The following is a 26,612-nucleotide window of genomic DNA, read 5'->3' as shown; positions in this document are numbered from 1 at the left end:
ACGATATCATAGCTACACGTACGTGCGCCCCCTCTTTTTGTGGCCTACTACAGATGATTGTAGTGGAAGGGAGCAAAGCGATAAGCAGATAAGATGCTGAAAGGAGCGCTCTCTCTGGCTGGAACCATCAAGGACGAAGATCTTACACACGCGACGCGCTCTTTTCTCGTTTTTGCATTAATAAAGACGTTGATACTAGTTTCTCGACTATCTACTTCATGCGCACCCCAAGACCATAGAATCCTACGCAACAGTTTTGGTGTCAGAAGTGGGATTCGAACCCACGCCCTCATTGAGGACCATAACGCCCAGTAATACTCGGTACAAGAGCCGATAAGGAATACGTCCTTGAGTCTGGCGCCCTAATGAGGGCGTTGGTTTGAATCCTACTTCTGATTAAGGTAAATGTACTAATACTTGACCTCCAGAAAAAATTTGGTCCCAAGAATGACCACAATCACAATTTTACGATTCGCACAAATTTTTGCAGCGGCAAAAAAAAAAAATCCTTATTAATATTCACGCTTAAAAATTATATAAATTTATATATGTATACGGGAAGACGCGGGGAAATGCAGAAAGGTAAAACAATACTCACGAGTCGTTTCTTTTACTACAATTTTGTTTTATTTTTACATGTGTGAATACAAGAATTATTTTTATTATTGGGGTGATTTAAAAAAAAAAATTTTTTTTTCTCTCCTTCTCTGTCTTTTGTGGATCACGCCTTAAGTACGCTCCCTCCTGCGTTCCCGTTCTCGTCCCCAAAGAAGACGATCAACAGCCAAGTCCCGGAACCCATCCACCAGCGAGAATACATTCAGATTAGGCGGTGCGGGCCGATTGCTGGAAGTACAATTACAGCTTGTGCAAACCGCAGGCGGATTATGCGTTGCGATGGTAAACAGTCCGTTATTCCGCCGTTCGACCTGCAAAAGGAAAAAGAAAAATTAATACAATCATAAAATTTTTCTTACAAGTATAACTAATAAGAGAGGCCTTACACGTATAACGGGCCGCCCCTCCAGCGGAAAACCGTCTTGGTCGGAGGTCAGAGGTTGATATCTCAACCACCACCACGATAAACGTACCGTGGCACGTACAACCGACAGCTACGACATACGAGGCTCCAGGCTCCGAAACGTTGCAGTGGGTTCGCAGTACGGAACCCGTCGACGGAAAAGAAGCAGTCCAGCGGCAGTCCTGGAACAGGACAGTGAACGATCGTCTGGAAGGGCAGTAGACATCGCAGCATGCGACGCCACCCCGGTACTTATACCTTTGCACAGGCAAAGGCACGGCGCCTGTGGGCCAGTCCGGCTCGCAAAGAAGGAGGGGAAGAGAGAAGAACCTGTGAGGGTTCACGACCAATCTCGTTCCCAGCTAAAAAAAAAAAAAAAAAAAAAAAAAGGATAATACTCACATGCGAGCAGCTGCAGCACCTTAGAAGATCTTCCATCACAGAACCTTCGAGGATGGAACAGACACTACCGTTGACCGCTGTAAACCCGGTAACACGAGTGTTATCGTACGGTAGGTTTGCGAAATCACGCAGCCGGCGCACACAATCAACCGGATTCACAAAAGAAAACGCCATTTTGCGGGGTCGTACAATAATAACAAGGTAATAAAAAAAGTAGAGAAAATAACGCCAAATCCAACACGTATTGAGAACACAAGAGAAAAGGGCAAAAGTCACTGGAATTCAAGTAGCGAAGTTGACACTACAAAGTCAAAGTAATCACTGACGAAATATAGCCAAACTATCCAAAAATCCTTACTACCCGCTCCTCTCTATAAAATAGAAAAGGGGAAAATTAGCATGGAAATAATAAACGAGGGAAACTTGCAGGGGCAGCATGTATGACAATTGCCGATCTGTAGTACCACATGCGTCTTCCTGTTGTAAATGACTTACAGTGCCGAACGTGCCGATAGACAGACAGAATACAATAATTTTGTCGCATAGCGATAGGTTGTTATATATATACACATACGTACACCTCGGTCAAGCACACCTTAAATATAAGTTAAATGTAGAGAATAAGGAAATACAAAAAAAAACATGTACAAGTAGAGCCACATTCCTGACTTGACTTGCAAAAGTTCGATCTTATCCGTCCTTAAGAATCATTGTTTCGGGGATTAACATTGCTGGTACGAAATATTAGGATTTAGAAAGAGTTATTGGAAGCCGTACAATAGTGACATTCCGAGGAATTTTTTTAGAACGAAGTTCTTTATGTCGCGTTACTCGGGGGGCTGGAATTTTAAAACCGACAGATTTTTTTTTTTTGAATCAGAAATCTCTTCCTTTCAAGTTTTTCCCCTCACCCCGTCCCCCTCACCAAGTGTTCTCTACACACTTCCCCTCTCCTAACTATATATGTATATCTGTCAACCGTGCCGTGTTACTCTTCTGCACACCTTTGCCCACCATTCTCCCTCACACTCCCAATTTTATTTTCTCACAATAATTTTTATTTCACTTTGAATTTCTTTCTTTTACAATTCTAAAAAAAAAAAAAAAAAAAAAAAAAAAAACATTTTCCAATAAAGAGTTTTGAACCCTCGACCTCCTGCATGTGAGTCCAGTACCTTACCCACTCTGCTACAAGCGCTGCCGTATATAGGAATTTGATTTCTTGTACTTATCGTGTAATTCGTAACTATAACATTCCATTTTTAAATGTATTCACTGATAATACATTTAATTATGAATTCGTTTTATGAATTGTGTATTTGTTTTCTAAATAATACATCTAAAAATAAAATAATAAAAAATTTAATTAGCATAAATATGGTTATGTAGATTAAATATAATAAGGCGTGTTATTACGCATTAAATATTTGTATTTTCATTAAACCTGAGGTTTTTTTGGCATTGCAGTATTGCTAATAATTACTGTTATATATGAAAAAAGATAATGAATTAAAATATGAAAAAAAAAGAAACGAAATATGAAAAAATAAAATATGAAAAAAAAATAATAATGAAATTAAATAAAATTTGAACAAATAAAATAATATATTAAAAAATAATGAAATGAAATATGAAAAAAGAAATAAAATAAAGGAAATACAAAAGAATGAATATAAATAGAAAAATATAAAAAAAAGAAATAAAGGAAATACAAAAGAATGAAAAAAAAGTAATAAAGTTAAATATAAAAAAAAAGAATAATTCATGAAAAAAAAGAGAATAAAAAAAAAAGATTTAATATGAAAATAAGAAAGAAATTAAATAAAGGAAATACAAAAAAATGAAAAAAATGTAATAAAATGAAATATGAAAAAAAATAAAACAAGAAATGAAAAAAAAAATAAATAAAAACAGTAATAAAGACAAAAAAAAAAAAAAAAAAATTAAAAAAAAAAACAACAACAAACCAGGGGGGATATATGGGTCATGGGACCCACGGTAAGAACGAAGTTCTTTGAACATGACGAGTATAAAAACACAATTTCTCAGGTAACAAGGAGGTCGCCAGACCCATTGAAAGAACAAAGCTCTATAAACGTTAATACTGCATTCATGTAGTTCACTAAACAAAAACTTGAAAAACAAATAAAAAAAAAAATAAAAAAAATAGTTCGGTACTCACGATGGTTGAACTTCGTGAGTACTGTATTCATGCACGACGTTCTCACGAAGTTCAACCATCGTGAGTACCGAACTATTTTTTTTATTTTTTTTTTTTTATTCGTTTTTCAAGTTTTTGTTTAGTGAACTACATGAATGCAGTATTAACGTTTATAGAGCTTCGTTCTTTCAATGGGTCTGGCGACCCCCTTGTTACCTGAGAAATTGTGTTTTTATACTCGTCATGTTCAAAGAACTTCGTTCTTACCGTGGGTCCCATGACCCATTTATCCCCCCTGGTTTTCTTTGTTCTACTCCTTTTCTCCTTTTCTCTCAAATAATCTGAGAATTAATTTACAAAAAGAGAAATGTAGGTATCAAAAAAAAAGTATCTATTCTATGTTTTAGGGGGAAAGCCACTCCGATAGGAAAGCAACAAGGAGAAGTAGAGCTATTCGAGAAGAATCCGGGGATATTAGTGGAAAATCTGGGGCAGGCCCAATCAGTTGCGTCTACTTGGAAAATAATATGGTATGTAGATTGGGATCAAAGAATCAGAGAAACGGATGCATTTGGGAGATCAAGCAATCAAGTGAAACGGAAATGCAGAGTAACAATAAGCAAAGAAGATGCCTGCAGAAATCGCATAAGAATAGCTACTCACAAGACCATAAAAGCGCTGCAAGGTGTCGAAACAGCGTACAGGGCAGGGCAGTAGTAGGACAAAACTTTAATAAGCTTATCAAACAACTCGTGGAAAGAATGTTACCGTACAGCGTTTCAGCTCTTTCCATCCATTGATTTGTGGTCTAGTATTTTTTCTACTCCCTATTAAATTTAAAGGGCTTTAAAATAAGATGGTGGCCAGTAAAGCTTTTGATTACTAGGATTGTGTGTTCACTTTCTGAAGGAGTCAGAAATACTGTAAAGGTGAATAACATTTTTTCGACGAATTGACAGTAATTTTTACAAAAAAAAAAAAAAAAAAAATACATGTACACTTTTGAATTTGATGTTTACATCAGGTAAATAATAATACTACAACTTTGATAAAGCTCAAAAATATAACTGAAAATGCTCGCCCTAAATTTAATTTTTAAGTTGAGCAATCACTATTACAAAGGTAGTAGCGATGTAAGGAAGAAAATAATGTACGATAGACTAATAAACAATTTTTTTTTGAATTCATAGAAAATTGTCTTTAATACTTTGATTGCCTCATTATTATTTTTAAAGTTTTACTAAAACGAAGTTTTAAACAATAGAAAGAGGTATCAAGAGAGACAGTGTATCAACTCGTTGATTACTTAATTGTACAATATAAATAAAAAATTCTCAAAATAATCGTAAAGCTTTAGTTAAACTATTTAATTTTTGTACAAATACGTGTTAACTGCAAAAAAAAGATATGACTCGCTTCTAATATTCTTATCATAGAAATCAGAAATATCAGTTCAATACATAGTTAGATAATGTAAGAATCTGAAAGTTATGTTATCAATCAGGTGCCGATTGCAGTTGTGTTACAGTGTTTTTAAACTATTTAATTATTTAGAAAACTTTAAGTATTTCTGATAGTTTAATAAGACAGTAGTTTGTGTACATGCAACTCTGTACACAATCACATTTTTACAGCACAAAAAGTTTAATAAACAATGTAATCGTAACAGAGAATATTTTTTCCAACTTTAGCCAATGTGTATCATGCATCAAGTACATGTGTTTTACTACTTATTTAAAGTTTGTAATAAATATAAAATTTTAATTTATGTTGTTTTTCGTTGCCCGAGAAACGGCCTCGTATTTGTTCAAACATGGCAATATTACTATCAAATAATAAAATGCATATACACCTCCAAATCACTTGTGATTTCTACTTTCCAATATAAACCCAAAAACTGCGTTCGATCAATAAAATGATATACTAACCAACGGGGCAGTGCCTGATTCAGAGGACAGATTATAGGGAAAATAAGGGTGAAACAAAAACACCTGCAGGACACGTACCTCGCACGTACCGATAATCGTAAATATATTATAAGCAGAGCTGCGTAGTAGAAGGTGGTAAAAGTAAATTGTCATGCTTCTTGTAAGCATCAGTACTGACACATGATATTTAAGGGGATCGAGTGTTTTTCCTTGGCTCAACAGCTAAGCAGCTACTTTGTCAAATGCCAGAAAATTGAGATGAGCTATCAAGAATTTTAGACAGAGAAAGGAAAAAGCTTTAGAAAACAGAAGAAGGGACGAATACAATTAGATACGTCCTTAACGATAGGAAAAATAAGGTGGGTGTATTGAAGGAAAGTCATGCATATTAAAATGTTGAATGAAGCCTTATTTTTGCATTTGTTAATATTTTTTAGAATCGGCTGCTAATGGCACGTTTTTCAAGTTCTAAGGTTGCAGCTTGAAAAATGTATGCAATAATTAAGTTCACATTAACAGATGTGTAAATATATTAGAAGTGACCACTTCATGCGGTTTACAGACACCGATTGAAAATCCTAATTTTGTACCTAAAAACTCCTACTAAAAAATTAAGCTCCTGTACCATGTCCTCGCACCAACATTTTAAAATATAGACGTCATCTGTCATATTCATAATATAATTATATTAATTTAAAACTTATAAGCAAAATCTTGTACTGAATGCCAAATATCTCAAACATATAAGAAAAAATTATTTTGGGGTACTACTTACTGACGACAGATGTTTTTTAAGCAACAAATCGTTTACATCAAGTCTACGAGCAGTAATAGTACTCCATATCTCAGAATGTCACTTCTGTACCTGTCACTTCAATACCCCTTAGTGATAAAAGAATCTATTTTTCTAGCTTTCGTGCATTGGAACTTTTTTTTTTGTTACGTTTGGCTAAAACATAAGACATGTGTTTTGGCGTTTGGTCTAATTCGCTCTTTTTAAGAGATATGTCGATAAATATCAATTAGGATTACAACACTAATAGCTAAGGAGAACACTTTTTTAGGTTGCCCAAAATAGGTTTAAATAGCTGCTGAAACAAAGTTTTATCGGTTAAAGAAAATTTTTTTTTAATTTAATGCCACGATTCAAACGTTCTCAGAGTACTCAATTGCATTTTTAGCGGTTTCTATCGCTTGTCCTTAAACAGCTATTACTTTGAATGGAGACACTAAATGGAACGAAAGTTTTTTTTCTACTGAAAAAATTTAGTCGTAGCTTTTATTTAATGTGAGTTAAAACGCTATAACTCCACAAGCAGCTTAGCTACGCGTTTCTAAAGCAGACGTATTTTTTTCAAAAATTGACTAAAATCGACTTACACAAAATACTGTACATCTTTCGACCTAAAAACTTTGTAGTAGAATTGTTTTAGATATTTGTAATAATTTATGAAACCAACTTATTTTTGTATGATTCTTTAATGCATTTTGAGCAACTAAGGGCAGAATCACCCTATGAATCACAGGAGAAAAATAAGAAATTCCTCAGATTACGGGCATTTGACACCTGAGGTGAAGCAAAAACCACGGGTAGCATAGAGAGCTACGCATTTGGATACGTAAAGTTTCTCATAATTTAATGTGGGCTCTTTAAGGCCACCTTTTAATAACCTTTTTGTTCAATAGTTTTTAGACCCAACATCTGATCAGAAAACACGTCCGCTAAACGGCGAGCATTTATATAAATGGTGGGAGGTGACGGTCAAGGAAAAAAAAAAATTAGTTTGTCAATTACGTTGAATACAACCATTTAATTTATATTTTCATGCTTGCTTTTAGTTCTCACTTTCTTCGATTTTAGTTAAAGATATTTGTCATTCAACATTATCACAGTCCTCGACAAAATTAACAAAACAATTTTTTTTGTCTCCTAGACGCTTCGGCGTGTGAAGCAGTCAGTCATGGCATCTGAGAAAAATCTCTGCTTCAATTTACTTTATCATTACGTGTACTATTTTTATCCTAGAAAGTCTAAGTGGGTCATCCAACAAAGGTACATAAAGCTCTGGACGTATTCAAATATTATTAATAAAAAAAATTCAGGAATTTCATGTAGGTGTTCATGAAATTGCTTCAAACAGTAAGTATCAGAACTAACATTGTCCTATTAAAGGATTTTTTTTACTAATAATATTGTAATACGTCCAGAGCTTCATATACCTTTTTTAGATGACCCACTTAATATATTCCTTAGGTCCATGTTTTTTTGGAAAATTTTAAATTAGTATAATATTTAAAATTTTCAAAATTAAAAAAAATTTAGTACTGTATAAATACAATAATTAATTTTTATTGCGTTTTTTTCTTTCACAATTTTTCCTTGTTGATTGAGGTGATTTTTTGACTTAAGGTAGTTCTTTCATCAGATGATCATAAATAGAATGGCATTAAATCTTGAGAAATCATTTATTAACATTTTGGAGTAGGCTGACAAAAATAAATGCAAGAAAATGAAAAATGGAAATTAAATTCTAAACATATACTCTTATGGCAACTGAGCATTGCTTCACTAAAAGTTTTAGCCTAGTAATTTAATTACTGAACGTTATTAAGTCAAAAACTAACGCAATAAAGCTTAAGTAATACAAAACATACTGTTACTTCAAAATACATATGTTCACCGACTTCATTAAAAAACATTAAATTAAACACAGTCATGTATCTTCGTTTTTTGTATTGAAAGCATAGGCAAGCATCAAGTGCTGATATTTCAAGGTTGATCTCAAATTTTACTTAACCAAACTTCAATAAGCAAAATATGAGAAAAACATACTTTTTACTAATTCTAGACCGACCAAGTTCGCTTCACACTTTTATTAAAAACATTCGTAACTTAATAGTTTTTTGAATGTAATAACAGTATTTACTAATTAAACATTAAACTTTTCTGCATTGCAATAAATTTACTGTTATTTAAAAAACTGTCTCACGTATATAACCTTGACACTCTAGCGTTACTAAAGTCATTTAAACTTTATATGTTATTTTTGTTCAAGCCGAGGATAAAAACTGACAGAAAACTTTTCTCTGTATGTAAAAAGTAATTATATTACTGACAATAAAAATACTTTCCAACTTTCGATACAAGACAATTAAAAGAAACACCATTAATACCGAATGTTTTTTTTTTTTTTTAATAACTCCGTCCTAATTTCATGAGTTACATACACTTATTTGATTTTTGAAGAATGCTTTTACCTCTGAGTTGCTTATAAATATGAAAATTAGTAAATCTATATGATAAATTGATTTTGAACTGAAATTTTATTCTATAAAATGTCTGTTAATTGTGTCTGGGTTGAATAATATATATTATTATTATTTTGGTATTAATTATGTTTCAGGTTTGCAACAAAAAAGTAGTTTTCTACACATCTGGCTTTATTAAAAAACCAACTACTCACGTGTTCCCTTGCAAACTCTTAGCTTTTCCACTTGGTGCATCCAGAAAAATAGCTATAAGTTTAATAAAAGATCCCCTTCTTCAATTTTTAAACCATTAGTAAGTATGTACCAACAAAAATTTGTTCATCAGAAGTCATAAGAGTATTTTTTTCAGCATTTAAAAATACAGAGAAAATGGTATACTATCTTGGAAAAAAAAATTAGATATTCCTAAAAAAGATGCTATTAAAGAAATTTTACATACATCATTAAGTATTACCAAAGCCACTCCATTCCGTAATGCTTCTGACGAAGAAACGTACTCTTAAAATTATCTGACGGAAACCCATACATGTTGTTATTTTCTGACGAAAAACCGTACGAGTTACTACTTTCCAACGAAGAACCGTACACATTACTACTGCCAGACGAATAATCGTACACTTAACTACTTTTTAAAGAAGAATTGTACATGCTACTACTTTTAGATGAAGAATCGTACATTCGACTACTTCCCAACGAATAATCGTATACCCAACTACTTTCCAACGAAGAATCATACACTTAATTATTTTCCGACGAAGAATGGTACACTTAACTACTTTTAGATGAAAAATCGTGCACTTGACTACTTCCCTACGAATAATCGTATACCCAACTACTTTTCCACGAAGAATCGTACACTCGACTACTTTCTGACGAAGAATTGTACACTCAACTACTGTCCGACGAAGAACCGTACACTCAACTACTTTCCAATCGTACACTCACCTACTGTCCGACGAAGAACCGTACACTCAACTACTTTCCAATCGTACACTCACCTACTGTCCGACGAAGAACCGTACACTCAACTACTTTCCGACGGAGAATCGTACACTCAACTACGTTCTGATGATTGATAATAATAACAAAATTAATAAAGTTACATTACTAGGCTTCATTTTTTACTGAGAAGTATGAAGTGTTTTTTTCAAGAGCAGAAAAGACAGGCGTAAAAAACTACGAGTTTTCCGCCGACTCGGGTATACAAGTAATTGAAAAAATTGATAAACTCATTTCTTTTAAAATCTGAATTGTGCCAGCTTCAAAATAATAAGGCTCAGTTTCTACAACTTTTACATAATTATAAAGTCAATGTTTGGAAAGAAATGAATTTTTTATCGATTTTCTTAGTTTCTCGTATACCTAAATCAGCGGAAAACTTGTGGTTTTTCACGCCTGGCGGGTTTTTTTGCGATTGTAAAGACAATGACTCATTTCTCTATTTGCTCGTACATTATAATCGGCGGAAAACTTTTGATGTTTCATGCTTGAGGATGCTTTAAATAAGTCTTAAAGACTTTAAGAGACTTTTAACAATTGTGAATACAAATAACGTTTATTAAATTTTTTTAGGGAGGCCCTGGAGGAGCGGTTCTCCTCTGGTTAGACTGATTTGGCGTGAGATTAATTTTTGCTTCATTCTTTACTTCGTGCCTTATAATAAAATACAAAACCATTTTGTAAGAATAATAAATCATGAAGTATATTTGTATGAACAAAATTTTATTCTTTATTGATTTTCATTCAAACCTTAAATCATTAAATTACAAAAATACTTTTTTTTAAAATAAATTTTAGAGCGAAATACATAACATTTTTAAACAATAATGGTTTTAATAATATTTATCGAATATACTTAATATCAATTAAAAATAGTGGCAAATACGTTTACCATACAATCCATCGCAAAATAACGTTTGAGTACGTGAGGTTTTATTTTTCGAATCGTATAAGATATTCGACATATGATTGGTACTTCATAACGTTATTACATAGGAAACTTTTGTTGATATACCTTCATTGGTATAACTAATTTAGGACATATACCATATTATATTAAAACATATGTATTATTATTTGGTTTTTGATTGGGGTGTTTGAGGGAGGGAAGGCAATTGACATCCTACATCCACTCGGTTACTTGAAATATAGTAAAAAACGTTTAACAAATGATCGTAATACTTATAAGATAATGTAAAATAGATTATTATGTAATTTATAAAAAGAAAATAACATTTTCCTGCAACAAACTATCCACGATTAGTGTTGTCATTCAAAAGGATTTTTTCAAAGTCTGAAATACATATGGGTGGGACTATTTTTTTTTTAACATTAAATTTAAATCAGTCATTTTTTTTACTGATAATGGTAATTTTGTTTTATAAGCAACCTTTCAGCAGTGATTTTTTACGTCTTCAACAAGTGTTTTGGTTTTAAAAACGTTGACTTTCTTAGGTGCATCAAATAAATCATACTTCACCTGAATTAAAGTTGTCCCTGGAGCAACTGAAATTTCACGAAGGCGAGAAATCTTTACATTTTTCCAAATGAATTTTTCGGATAAGTCCTCAAACGAGTAAATACTACTTTGTTGGACTTGATTTAATGCGTACTTGGGATCATGGACTTTACATTCTTCTATATGTTATGCCCACTCATTTTGAGTAAATATGGTTTTATATTCACAATATTTCTCAACTTGAGCATGAATCGAGTCATTTTCATTTTGGGTATGCCTAACCTCCAAGTACCTGCGTTAGAAAATGAATTTTTCATTAACAAATTTTAAACGCTTTAACGAATCAAAAATGAAAAAAAAAAGATTTCATGCATGCACAATACAAGACTGCTATTCATCATTATAGGTAAATGGATGATACTTAAAGCTTGCTTGGTCAAAAAAAAAAAAAAAAAAAAATACCGTATTTAACTTTTGCTAACTGCAAAATAGATCTTTTTTTATCAATATAATACATTGATTGTACTTTTTATACTGCAATAATTTTAATACTTATGTTAGATAAAAAAAAAATACAATAAATTAAATGTAAGGAATGTGTCATCTTGTACGATACATTAAAATATTACATCATTCCACACGTTACTGCACACTTTAAAATTAGTAAATAAAAAACGTTTTGTGAGAACGCTTTCTAAAATGTGATCAGGGCACTTATAAGTTTTTATTTATTTTATTAATATGAATTCTCCAAAAACATTTATAATCCTTAGACGCAATAATAAATGAAAAAGTTTTTGAGTATAGCACATCTCTAAGACACGAAAATCTGTGTGCCGCGGGTAGTCATTTACATATTTTTTTCCAAATCACGTATATTGTTTTTCTTACCGAGGGCGTAAGGAGCCAAAACTTTTCTGCCCGCGGAAAAAAGAAAAGTAACCAGAGCTCTTAACTTATGGTTTGAAATAATTGAAAATTAAGTTTTTGTACATGAGTTTTGTAGCGGTATTAAAGTAGTCACAACCAAACATATCTTAATCTAGAGCTGTTCTACAACAAATTAAGTGAAACAATATTTTTTTCGAAATATCGTGCTACTTAAGTATTTCATCACCGTTGGGCTAAAAATATAGTAGCAGTATTTGTATCTACTATTATCTAAAGAGCTTCAACAGAGCTGCTGCAGTGAAGTCTTAAATGATATTCAGGTCAACAGTCTTAAACTTTTTAAAATTACGATTGAAAAAATACAATTTCATCAATTGCGAGGTTTTGTATACAAAAATTGTATTGCCCGTAATTTGAGCAACCATTGAATAGTATTTAAACTCAAAGAGTGTTTTTATTTAAGTTTTTTTAAAGCACGATCAGGTAGTTTTGAAAAAAATATTGTAACTACATGTTTAGCAAAGTTATGGCCACAAGAGTACAGTTAAGTTTTAAGACAATTTTGACTATTTGAATTCCTTTACTATGTATGGTGTAGCTCTTTCCACGATACAAACAAGAGTGTCTCAGTTGGCTAAATGATTACCAGGATCAAGATGAAGACAATGACTACCCGCGGCGCACAAATAATTATTTTTTGTTAATTTAAACACAATCTATATACATAACCAGTATACGAGAAATTTTACAAAAAATCTTCTATTTTCGGTATCAAAAAATTAAGTAAAATTTTAAGTAAGTAGGCCTCTGGAAATACGTTTTTTTGTCCCAGGTATTTCTCAGAACAAAAAATACTCCAAACAAGCGATCCAGGTCCCGGCACATACTATTTTTTCACTTTTTTTTATTTTTCCATACTCAATTGTTATTTGAATTTCACAAATTTTTTGACTTCTTAAATCATATAACTCTGTCCCGAAAGGTCGGAGAAAATTGCTTGAAAAAAGAAAATAAAAAGCTTCAAAAAAGCATTAATTTTCACTCTTGAAAAGTCGTTAACAGTGACGAACATCAATAGTTATTGACACTCAAAGCTCGATAGGAGAAAAACAATTTTACGAATTTTATTCAATTTGTCATTTTGTAAGCTTATTCTATTTGTAACTTTTAACGCTAATCACATTTCTCAATGATTCAAAAATAAATTCAGAGCTTATCTTACAAGCTTGATTTTAATTTTTTAAAAGACTGTACGACCTTCTGGAGCGGAGTTACGATCAGAAACGTGAAAATTATTTTAACACACTACCACAGCTGTGAGCAATTAAAGTAAAAAATCGAAAAACTAAGTCTTCCAAAAAAAATAAAATAAAGCTTTCAAGATAAGCTTTGATTTTTTTTTTTTTAATTATTGAGAAATATGATTAGCGTCAGAAGTTACAAACAAAATGAGTTTACAAAATGATATATTCAATAAAATTGGTAAAATTGTTTTTCTCCTATCGAGCTTTAAGTGTTAATTACTATTGATGTTGGTCACTATTTACGACTTTTCAAGAGTGAAAATCAAAGCTTTTTTCAAACTCTTTATTTTCCTTCTTTAAGGAACTCTCTCCGACCTTTGGGGACAGAATTATGATTTAAAAAGTCAAAAAAATCGTGAAATTCAAACAATAATTGAGTATCAAATAACGAAAAAAGTGAAAAAATAGTATGTGCTGAGACTTGGATCGCTTGTTCAGAGAATTTTTTGTTCTAAAAAATACCTGAGATAAAAAAAACGTATTTCCAAAGGCATGCTTATTAAAAAATTGTACCTTATTTTTTGATACCGAAAATGGCAGATTTTTCGTAGAATTCTTGATAAATACATCTTGATAAACAGAATAACTTTCGAAAAGATGCTAGAAAATAGTTGTTTAGAATACATTTGTCCTATACATTTGTTTATATATATTTATATATTTTTGATGAGTAATAAGAAATGGAGACAGGTTTTTAACGCACTCACAAGATTCCATTCAGGATTCAGAAAAACCAAATTCATTTGTTATACGGAGTTTACGAAATAAATTTTTACCTGTGAGTTATTGCTATGTTATAATCGTTAGTAGCCTTAACGTACATTGAAAACATGTTCTGAATCCTATTTTGGCCTCCGCAATTATCAGTGAAAAACGAAAATTCTTTAGTTCCAGTTGCGACCTTTCCTTTTACAAATTGCAATACATTTGATGCTATTTCATTTGATCCACACCCAGCAACCGTTTCATTCCATAAATAGCACCGTCCGATTTTGGTACCCAGATCAAAAACAGTAAAATTATATACATTCAGTTTTGAATAATAGTACATAACTGAGATATCTGAGCGTGATGTCGATACAACTTTTTGCAGATCAAAGTTAGCGCAACAAACAGTTGAATTACTTAAAGACCTTTGTTTTTCAGACTCTATTAGTCTGCGAGCTTCTGATTTATTGCGCATGTGAAAGTCAAAGGACGGTTTTTTTCTGACCTGCTCTTCTTGTGATAGCAAATTAAAGGATTCGCACTCAGCGCATCTGAAACAATGCAGTAGATCATAGTATTCAAAGTTTTTTAATACAAATATTCATTGGCCAATCGTACATGATTATAATACTAAGAGACTTTATTCACAGTGTTATTATTCAGCACACCGTGTCAGAGAAAATAATAGTAAATATAGTTCTACTTTTAAGTGAAATTCCATGCAACAATTGCGTTTCAAGTGTTTCCTCCTTCTTTTGGCGAATTCAGTTACAATTGTTTTTTATTTCTTCGATTATTGTATTAACTAATATATTGTATTTTCAAGAATTACAACAATAATTATCGTAATAAGGTAAAAGACAAAATGGAGTGTTTTTAATGAATATTGTGATCGTATTTAAAAATATGTAAATACATCGTTTCTTTCTGTAATTGTTTTGAGTACTTGCTATCCACATGATTCAGTAGAATGATTTATTCACTGGCGGAATTTTTTTCTCAAGCCGAAAATATTAGATTTTTAATGTAAGGTAGAAAGATTGTTGATAAAGTTACTGTAACGGGTATAATACGTCTTTTTTCGCACTTTAACAATCATCTAGGTTATTAATGTGTGCCTTTTTAATAAGAAAAATTTTAATCAATACCATAAATTTTTTTCCGACCTCGAGGTGATTTTCGTGACATTTGGCTGTTCACTGCACCCTCGGTAGGAAAAACAGTGTTCAGCACATAAGTGCCATTCTACCAAGGCTATCTTAGGGTCTTTTGAGCCGAAAAATAGCCCTAGTGGTGATGACACTTTTATGACGAATTGAAAACTAATCTTTTGTAATTTGTTTCAGAAAGTGTATAATTGAAACTCTCACCATAATTTAAATGAAGATCAAATAACCCTCAAATTACTATTTAGTGGAGTTGAATGACACAAGTATGAAAAATCTGTATTAATACTAGACACAAGTTGAAATAAATATGGCAAACAAAATTCTTTGGCAAGAAACAGCTAATAATTAGCAAAAGTAACATAGTGTAAGTTTTATTACGGCCCTATGACTTGGCTACGCTAGTTTGATAGACACGTTGACTTCAGAGATGTAGCCTAACCATAAACGGAATGTATACTTTGTATATATTAGACAATTATTTCCCGATCAATTTTATTAATTTTTACGTCGTAAGAAAAAGATTGAGTTAACGTCTCACAATCAGTCTCAATTTCGGTCTCAGAAACTACTCAACATTGATTGAATTGTATTTAATTATTGCTTAGCTATTTTCACGTAAGATTATAAGTGGATACAGAAATATTTTAGTGTGAGGAATTTATCAATCGTAAATGTATTGTAATTATTTGTAAAGTAAGGGTCTACATTATCGAAAAAAACAAAATTTCTCTAAAACAAACTACGGTACATGTACAGTCTTTTTAAAATATACAACCGATCAATAAGGGATTAAAGATCGACCGATAATGAGATTAAAGTAACTTTACCGAGTATGTTCTAATTCTACGACAGCGATTGTTAGATACTCGAAAAAAAAATTTCCCAATTATCAATTTTAGACAATATAGCTATAACAATAATGTAAATGTAATACAGATTACTTAGTGAATCTAACAGTTTTGTTCGTTCCACGTTTTATAAAAGGAATCAAATGTTTTATTTTGTAAATTGAAAAAAAAAAAAAAATTTAGTATCATAAGAGCTTATTGTTTGATTTTTTGTCTTAAATCATAAATATAAATTCGTATCAAATATTAAGGGTATTTACGGTAAACGTCTAGGGGTTACAGCCCCCCAGTCTTATTTTTATAAAGTAGCAGAATTTAAAATAAATCAATGTATCCAATTTGTTACTACCGCAAGATGGTGACATTTTTATTATTTTAGAGAAACCCGCAAATGAAAAAATAATGTCTAAAACGCTATATTCTTTTCTGTACAGTTTCTTCAAATAACGTGGTTTAAGAATATACTATGCAGAATATTACTCTCCTAAGGACAATTCAAAAATGCCTTAGAGCACAGGCATTTAATTAGTAGCAATACTCCAGAAATTTTGTTGTATGAAATTAATCACGACCCGAAAAATTGATTATCCTCAGCTCACAACGGTTATACTAGCAAATATAGAAAACTTACCAAATATTAATTTTTAACGTAAACAAAATACAGATATTTTAACGTACCACTTAATGACCGGATGAACGAAGTCTGATAGTAATATAATATACAATGCATACACAGTTCGATAATTGAAATAGTAACTTACAAATCTTTTTTTGGTTTGATAAATCCGTAGTTAAAGTGAGTGCTGAAAATTTCCTCATATTTTTGCTTACTCACGAGATTATCCGAACCAACTTTGTCTCCAACATCCTTTGCATACATACGATACATTTTGGATAGAGAAAGACCTTGTTCTAGGTATTGCCTTTGATTGTTAGCTCTACAATAATGAGAGTCAACAGCATTAAAACTTTTAATGTGCTCTTGTGCATAATTCAGCATTTCCTTTGAATACGTGAATGGTCGGTTCTCATGTTTTCCTCTCTGATCATCTTCAATAACCCCTGTCGCATCAGCATTCGACTTTTTTTTTAAAGCGGCTTGTACTGTTGAAATCTTGATATTTACAACAAAATGTGTATTGTATTTCATCGATAAACAATAGCATTCGTAAAAAACACTACGAAAGCTACCCCCAAAACAATGCATTTAAAATGGTATGAAAAAATAGTTCATAATTGATATTTTTTTTAAATGCTGCGATAGAAAGGGATGTATTGAAGTAATATTATTTGTGTTTGTAAAGTGTTTTAAATAAGCTGTAAAAATAATGAATTTTGTAGAATATTTTTTAAAAATGTTTGTACATGCCAATCTAACAGATTGCTAACAGCACAGTATAGGGACTTAAACAACATAATGAAATTACAAATTAACGATATGGGCCAAAAATGCACCAAATGCTATTTTAACGTTCTCTGAGATATCAAGGTAAAAGATTTCTGTTGCATGTGTACTTATTCTTGATTTTTAAGGAAAATTGAAAGTCTGAAAATTGCAAAATAATTATTTAAGGCAAAACTTAAAAATTCATGATAATACTATTAGTGATATCAAGTATGACGATTTTTCTAAATTGGTACAACTCTAATATCTTAAAAATTAACAAATCTACAAATGGTACGATTACAGTTAAACGTTAGAAAATATTTAACTTACTAATAGTATTTAAAAACATTTCACGGCTAACCGAAACCATTCCCGTAAAAGATGGTAACTGATATTGATAAAAAAACCTTTGCTGCGATAGCCTTTTTTATTTCAGCCTTTTCTTCACTCAAATAGTTACTCTTCAGAGACATCCAGTTACTCAGGCACATTCTTTGTTTAGTTTTATCACATAAATTCCAATATTGATTAAATGCATTCAATCAATCAGGTTCGGTTATTTTTTCGTTACATTTAAGACGACAGTTACAAGATAATTGCATCTCCTTTGCCGTTATTGGCCCTTTTCGTCCGATTCCAGCTACACCTTCAGTATGTGCTTTTTTTACTGTGCATCAATCCAAGTGTTTTGGTTCCTTTGTCGTTTTCTAGAAATATTTTTTACAAAATGTCTCCTTTTCACTTTTCTCCTTATAAATTTTGATGTTGCTGTCTGTGGTTCTGATGAAAGTTGTTCAACGCCAACTTGTAGAGCTGTTTACAAAAAAAATGTATGTAAGTATGTATATAAGATAATAAATACGATTCAGAATATGATGAAATACAGGCAAATAACAACACTTTTCTTATCTGCAAATTGGGAAAAAAAAATTTTAAAGTACGCTATCAAAGTAGAAAACTAAACTTTTTTATTTTTTTTGTAAACTAAACAAGAAATTAAAAAAAAAAACTTCAATACACTTTTTCCATCATACCTTTACATCGAAAGATCGTACAGGATTTATTAAGAATAGACAATAAAGTAGTGGAAAAGGACTTTCATTTTTTTTTGCTTAGTGTCCCGAAAAATTTAAGGCATTAAACGTTGAGAGCATTATTTTAAAGCTCGAGATTAAAGCGTGAATTTCAAGAATTTTTTATTACAGAGCTGTTTTTGGCGGTTACTTCTAAATTAATTTGAAAATTTTAAACAAAAACTTTAAATTCAGTGCTTCCACATGTTCGTACAATCAGGGATTTAGCAACAAAAGTTAGTGGAAAATTCATCATAGTTGTAGAATACAGTAAGTACATGATACGAGGTTTGATTTCCTTTTTGAAATGTCCGAAAAGATGGTTCAGGTCAAGTGTTACGTGAATTTATAACAAGCAATGTAGGTGTCACTGCCCCTTTTTTAAAGCTTTATTTGAATTTTTAAAGTGAAACTGTAAGACAAATTCTACTAATTTTATCACTCTTGTAATCATAATTTTACTTCAAAAGGTCATTTTAGATGGCATTTTAATACGTCATAACTGAAGTTACGTAATTCTAGAGCTAAAAATACCGGAAAATCGTCCCAATTAATATAGGTTTTTAGAAGCAATATTGCTATTTTTAATGCACGTAACTTTTAACCTGAGACATCTTTTCGGGCAATAAAACAAAACTTAAGCTAGATGTCTAGAAAAGATGTCTCAGGTCAAAAGATACGTGCATTAAAAATAGCAATATTGCTTCTATATTACTATAAAAAATTTTCCACAAAAGCTCGTAACAACTCTTTCAAACATATAAATAAAGCTCTTAGAGTAAGATTGAATTAAATTCCTAGAACCTTAACATGTAAGATGTGGTCCAACTTATCAGTAGGAAAAAAGCTTAAAAATAAATAAATTTATAAAATTCACGCTCTAACTTCAAATTTCGAGTACTCACATTTTTCTGACACTGAACAAAATGAATTGGAGCCCGTGTTTAGCACTTTGTTTTATTCTCAAGAAGCTCTGCACGATCTTTTAAAGTAAAAGTATGACGAAAAAAGTTTGAAATGTATAAAAATATTTTTTTAAAAATTTAAAATTTGATTGAATGAAAACGGTTGAAAAAGTATATATTAAATCAACTTAATCGATTGCTGAAAGTATTTTTCTTGTGATGTAAAATATGGGGAATGAAAAAAAAAGGTTTTCAAAATGTGCATTAAAAAAATGTATTACATTTTTTGATACCAAAAGTGTCATTCTTTCCCTGTACTTCATTACAATACGTGTAAGTATATGTATACGTATAGACTACATTTTTTACTTGACAGTTATTCTTGGCTCGCTACAATAATAACTTTTCATGAAAAACTCAGTTTTGTTCGTAGGGTAAAGGTTTGTAGGTTACCAAAATATTTATCACGTTTTTTTTCCAGCATAAGAGAAAATGATGCACAATAATTTAAACTATTGGAGAAGAAGGCAAGTAAAGACAACGGCACATACTAATATAATGGCACCACGACAAAGGTTGATATTCTGTATTCTGTTAATGCGTCCACCACGGGAGGTGTTAAGTGTTTGCTGTGCATTTAATTAGAAAAACAAAGTATGCCCATCAATGTTCACTAAAGTAGGACAATCACTGTAACCTGTGAAAAACGTTGTAATCCCTGTGTTTAGAAGCGCGTCGATGATAAATATCTTTTGTACCGAAGTCACAGTAAAACTTTAAAACGCTTAAGGTATGAAAACAGTATTATGAATGGTCTTTGTTGTGTAAATGATAATTAGAATCTAATCTACAATTAGCATGTTCAAGTATCAGTCCCAGTAGATATATACACTCATGACGCCGAGGTCCACGATCCCAATTTTTTTTTACCAAAATATTTTTTATACAGAAACAATAAGTTTCGAGGGTACTGACACTTTTTGCTCTGGAAAAACTTTAAGGCACTCCTGAGTATCAGTCGTGCCTAATAAATAATAGTAAAGGCATGTGCTATTCTTCGTCAAAGAATAATCGAGTGTACGATTTTTGTCTGAAAGTAGTTGAGTGTATGATTCTTCGTTGGAAAGAAGTTGAGTAAACGATTATTCGTAGGGAAGTAGTCAAGTGCACGATTCTTCATCTAGAAGTAGTTGAGTGTACCATTCTTCGTCGGAAAATAATTAAGTGTATGATTTTTCTATGGAAAGTTATTAAGTGTATAATTCTTCGTCGGAAAGTAGTCGAGTTATACGATTATTCGTTGGAAATTAGTTAAGTGTACGATTCTTCGTCAGAAAGTAGTTGAGCGCACGAGTTTTCGTCGGAAAGTAGTTGAGTGTACGATTTTTCGTCTAAAAGTAGTAGTGTGTATGTTTCTTGGTTGGGAAGTAGTAGCTTGTACGATTCTTTGTTGGAAACCTCCAGCTGTACGATTCTTCGTTAGAACCTCTGGTGTACGGTTCTTCGTCAGAAGCATGTTGCTTGTTTTTTAAATAAGTGCATTTATCATGAGCTTAATAATATTTTTATTCGAAAAGTATCACACGCACTTAGTATTACATTTAGTAAGAAAACCATGCAAGAAAATCAAGATAATCAGGAAATCCAAGCAAAGCAATAAATTATACAATAATGGAAAAAACTTTTTAGTTTACTCTCAATACAGAAATGCGCAAATATGCCCTACGTGGCCTCATACCCCATAAGAAAGCATTGGCTGTGATGGTGAAAAATACAAACTGCGTGAATAAGCCATTAATCTAACGCAGGTACCATTTATCGCAAAAAAATCAGTGTGTCATTACTTTGAGAATTTTGTAATATTTCAAAATGTGACTAATTTGGTAAAAACATTGCAAATGAAAAAAAACGACCTTACGACTTTATTTAATTAAAAAGGAAAAGCTGAGAACCCAGAAATTTTCTTATTGGTGTACATTGATTAAATATACTTTGATGTTGATTGCAAATAAAATAATTGTGATACTTAGTGTAAATTTAGAAATAACATGTTTTTCATGCTAGAAATGTATGAGGATATGCTTTAATAATAAAACGATAAAAAAAATTTAGATATAAATAAGACTTTTATTTATGACAATTGACTTAGCATCTTTTTAATCGCAGCACCTTGTTTCGATCATTGAATTCCAAAAATTATATTATCTCTCGAAGCAAGGTAGAGTAATGGTATCCGTATTTTCTTTATATTTTTTTACGAATTTTTCATCAACTTATATAAACTCATGGACAGCTAACAACGATTTCTTTTTATTAATTGTATTTTTTTTTTTCTTTTCTTTTTTTTTTTTTTTTTTCTATTGATGAGCTTGGAACTACAAAAATTGCTAAAAATTTTATTTATACTTTTCGACCAAGGAACATTAAATAAAAAAATGACATCGTTATATTCTTTTATTTTCTGCATATTCTTTTTTTTCGATTAGAAAATAAATTATTTAAAATTTTAAAGTTCTTAATTGTCTATACTTTAACATCTGGCTCATTCCTTGAAGGAAAACGAATATACAAGACGTCATCGGAGTGAAATCCTGCCTTAATTCTTTCCAAATCACACTGATCTGGAATGTCAAACGTCATAGAGGCTTCGCTTAGTTGATTTTTCCTGGTAGCCTGAACTAATATCGATTTCCCTCTGACCTGAAAGATGACATCATTGTTCTAATTAACAGGTTAACTACGACGAAATTTGTTGGAATAGCTTTTTGTTATGATCAGATTATATATAAAAATAGTGTTGGGGCATAAACGCACCGGCTTTGTTTGTTATTGAAAAGACAGTTAAAACTGATAGATTATTTTGTCTAATTTTGCTTGTAACTTTCTTTAGGAGCATTGTATTGCAGAAGTATCAGAAGATAATTTGTTTTTTTTCGATAATCTACCAAAAAGTGGTGCTAAGGTTGTCTCACACCTATTTTTTACAAAGTGATAGCGAAAGACGCTATTCAAAATTATATATTAAAATTATATTTATCTTTTCATTCTTGCATATCATTACTTCAAAGTTAAGAATTCCGTATTTTTTTAAGAAATCGTAAGCCATGCTCAATAATTTTTATGTAACATTAAAAATGATTTCAAAAAACAATTTATTATTTTACAATTTATTTGCCTTAAACCTTATAGTATTGCTGCATCAAAGTTTTCAGATGAATTTTATTAAGGATAGCGAAAAGCTTCAATGTTGAGACAAACTTTTTTTTTAATTTTGACCTTAATCTTTTATAAAACTAAATTTGTAATAAAAAAAAAATATTATCATTTTGACGACTCACATTTGAATGTGTGGAAACCAATTTCACTTTATAGGATATATTTTTACATGAAGAAAAAAAAAAATTCAACGACATAATTCCAGCAACAGTAATTAAAAACTCATTTTTACAGTTACACAGTTAGTAATTTTTACATAAATTAACAGCATAAAACCAACTGTTATACTTGAATACTTTGACTTATTGTACTGTTTTTCGAACAAAAGGTTGCATGCATTTAGTCGTTAATGCATAAAAAAAATTAGATTTTTTTTTCCACGTACGAAAATTTAAGGTTCCCTACCAATTACTTTGGACCACGTTCCTGTAAAAAAACCCTTATTTAAGGTGCTGTCTCTTACGGTGTATCTTTTTAATCAGCTTTTTCTTCAGTTACCAGTTTGCATCCGCTTTTTTGTGAAACATATTTCTTGTAAATATAAGAAACGATGAGGAAAAAAGTGCAGTTGCATAAAAATAGTAATCAAGGATTATCGTTTAAATATCGTAGCAAGAAAAATCGTGCAAGTAAAAAAATATGGCTAAATTCATTAAAAATACTTTGTCTTGCATGCACGGCACGACCAATCTACAAAGCACCAGCGAAAAAAAAGTATTACTTGAACAAAAGGACTGACTTTTAATAGTACTCCGTAACTTACTCCGTACTTAAAAAAAAAACGGTATCTTAAAACCCAGAAAATAGAGCATAAGACAGTTAAAATCGTTAATAGTAACATTATGAAAAATAATTTCAAAAATTTTCTGTACACAGACGAGAATCATATTAGTGAAAGCAACAGTGATGATTTTCCCAAATCAAAAAAACGAAAAATGTAGAATATCGTTTGTTATTTGTACATGTATTTCACATAATATGACGAAATTTCAGATGTATTGGTTTTAAATGTATGTAATTAAATGAAAAATCTTTTTTAAAAAAAGTAGCGAATGATCATAATATGGTTTTGTGTAACGATATGAGTTTTGTATTTAGCAAGCAGACGACCAAATGCATAGTACGTCGAAGTTTTCAGGTATTTTTATATATATATATATATATATATATATATATATGTATATATATATTTTTTTTTATAGTAATCGTTAATGAACGTAACAAATACTAACTCAAATCAATAACAAGAATTATTCTACAGAAATGAAACAAATTGTTTCAGGTTGGAAGACAGTTGGAGATAAACCATTATTACCACAAACTCTTAATAGTTAACATTAAAAACACGTTATAGCAGTTACATATTTTTCAATTCGTATGAAAATTTACTCCATTAAGTGCAATGTGTTGCATACCAGTAAAATGAACTATGTATTTGAAAATATCTACAATTTATTTATGTTGCAAAATTGAATCTTCTCAAAAATTGGGGTTGAAATTAGAAAGAAAAAATTGCTTTTTCCACCACATTAAAATTCTTAGCGTTCTTCATGACTTTTCGTTCTTAGATTTGTTTCAGCCTTTCTGTAGGAGAAAAAAATTCATACCAAAGGTATTTAATTATTAATTTTAAAGAATTTTTGATTGTAAAATCTTAAAATTAATAATTTTGCAAAATTAAAACTTTGAATAGCAATTTTCGAACTTTTTTGCTCTATAACTGCGCGAAAAATAGGTTTTCTATTGTCTGACTAGCAGCAATCAAAAGATAATCAAATAAAGATCAAATTATTTTGAGCTATTTTGACACTGTGATGAAAACATAGAATTATAAATAAAATTCAGCATATAATTTAGTCAATTTTTACTACTTGTTAAATACGAAAAGAAGCTGGTGTATTTATGCCCCAAAAAAAAATTTTTATGTGTCATAATTATAGTACAAAATTTTTTTAATTACTCTTGCTGTAGTAAAAAATTTCTTATTTATCATTTTTCGTGGCTTTATCTACCTGCTTAATAGCTTATTCAAGAGATTTACTGCATACATTTTAATTACACTTTGTTACAAGAATTGCAAAAGTTAAACATTTTCTCTACTCCCGGATTATACAAAAATCTTAATAGACTTTTTTCCTTAATTCGAGGACAACCCTTGCAAAACATAAAACGTTTGAAAAATAAATAAAGAGAAGAACAAAGAAAATTTTTTTGATACTTACCATGACCTTAATTGTGTCTTTGTCATATTTAGCGCGACCAAACTCCTTCTGGAGGACCTTTTTTTATAAAACCACAATTTTGTTCAGTTTTGAGAAAGAATCTTAGAAAAAATTAAGTATGGAAATGCAATTTTAAAATCCCCATACCTTTTTGCTATCAGGTAAAAGGCGATGATCTTTGCTGCGTTTCAGGTCCAATTGCCTCGTCTCTTCAGTGGCGTTGCTGGTACAGGTTATTGGATGAACCTCACGGCCACAGAAAGAGACGCCAAACTTCTGAGACTCTTCATCATTCCGCATAATAAAATCCATCTTCTCATTTTCCTCATTATCGGACATTTTTCTTCAAATATTATGATACAAATACGTTGCTGCTGGTTGAGGAAAGTCTTTCAAGCGACTGATAAACAACGATGTGGCTCCTAATGTTGCTACTGTATGTGTCACGTTCGTGATATCACTATCGTTTATAATTAATACCTGTTATATCACGTACTCAATATTTTCGTGGCTAACTTTGTTAATGATACATGCTAGTGTGCGCTTAGGTACGGTCTTTGTTCTAGAAAAATGTCTAGTAAACTATTGTCTTGAACTTTAATGTTTGATGAAACTGTGCGTATCTGACATTACTTGATTTTATACCTTCAATAATTACTGTTGGAGGATCTGTATAAAAAGAGTTACCATGGAATATCTCAGGTGCGGGTGAGTGTTGAAAACAAAGGAAATATAACTCGTTCAAATCGTCAACTTTACAAAAAGCCACCTCAGTGTAGTAATAACGGATGTTCATTGCTATCAAATTTATGTACAAAATTTCTTGACACTACTTTGACAACGAGAAATGTCGTATTTTGTAGAGAAACATTTTCGATGGACGTACATTGTCACAATTCTTTAAAGATAAAATTGCAAGAGACGAGAAGAAAGTCTGTCTTCTTTGAAAAAGAAAACGATGTCAAGGTGTTTTTATAATACGTGAAAAAAAAGGAAGGAAAAAGATGTTAAGCCATACTTAGTCGAGTGAAGCTTGGTGAGGAATTTCTTCGATTGCTTTAGGTTATCTCTTTGTAGTAGAATCCTTTGTTCTTTATAAATACTAGGACTTAAACAATGCAGATTTTTACAAATGAGAGAGAATTAGAAACTTTGTTGCATTATTCCCATGATGTATCCTGGTAAAAAAATAATTTTCCTCCTTTCGGGCGGAAAGTGAGGGCCGAAAGTACTTTCAGTGCCTATTTCACGGGCGGAAAGTGGAACCTCCCGCCCTAGGGCGGAAAGTACATTCCTGCCCTAGGGCGGAAAGTACATTCCCGCCCGCAAATAAGAAAAATTAGTAAATTTTGTAGTTGGTGCTGTACATTATCAATATGTTATATGCGACATCTATCAAATATCTTTCTTTATACATCTTCAAAACAAGACTTGATTATTTTATGAAATTCTATTATAAGTATATTTTGTGTATAATTTCTTAAGAAAAAATATAATATTACGATAAGGGAGTATTATATCTCTGATTGCCATTTTTTGATACTCATACTCTCATTCCACCAAGTTTTTTTTTTTTTCGGGAGATTAGATTAATTTAATTTATTTTTTTTTTTTCCGGGAAATGGTTGTAAATTTTTTTTTAATCGAAC

General features: G+C 31.2%; 2 protein-coding genes across 2 annotated transcripts in view; one reads left to right on the top strand and one right to left on the bottom strand.

Annotated features, from left to right (window-relative positions):
* The window catches only part of LOC149375472 (uncharacterized), a 268,757-nt gene that overhangs the window by 190,427 nt on the left and 51,718 nt on the right, over positions 1–26,612 (top strand). The gene's annotated exons all lie outside the window — the stretch shown is intronic.
* On the bottom strand, positions 21,975–25,377 carry LOC149375474 (uncharacterized). Its single transcript, XM_089588997.1, has 3 exons — positions 25,111–25,377; positions 24,964–25,020; positions 21,975–22,225 (listed from the first exon to the last, which is right to left on the bottom strand). The coding sequence occupies exons 1-3, from the start codon at positions 25,300–25,302 to the stop codon at positions 22,049–22,051; spliced, it is 426 nt and encodes a 141-aa protein (XP_089445123.1). The 5' UTR covers positions 25,303–25,377; the 3' UTR covers positions 21,975–22,048.

The sequence above is a fragment of the Copidosoma floridanum genome, unplaced genomic scaffold, assembly GCF_036245765.1.
Source record: "Copidosoma floridanum isolate Cflo_tuat_1 unplaced genomic scaffold, Cflo_Japanese_pri ptg000007l, whole genome shotgun sequence".
NCBI classification, from domain to species: domain Eukaryota; kingdom Metazoa; phylum Arthropoda; class Insecta; order Hymenoptera; family Encyrtidae; genus Copidosoma; species Copidosoma floridanum.
Note: the sequence above shows the minus strand (reverse complement) of the source record. Positions and strands in the feature narration are given on the sequence as shown.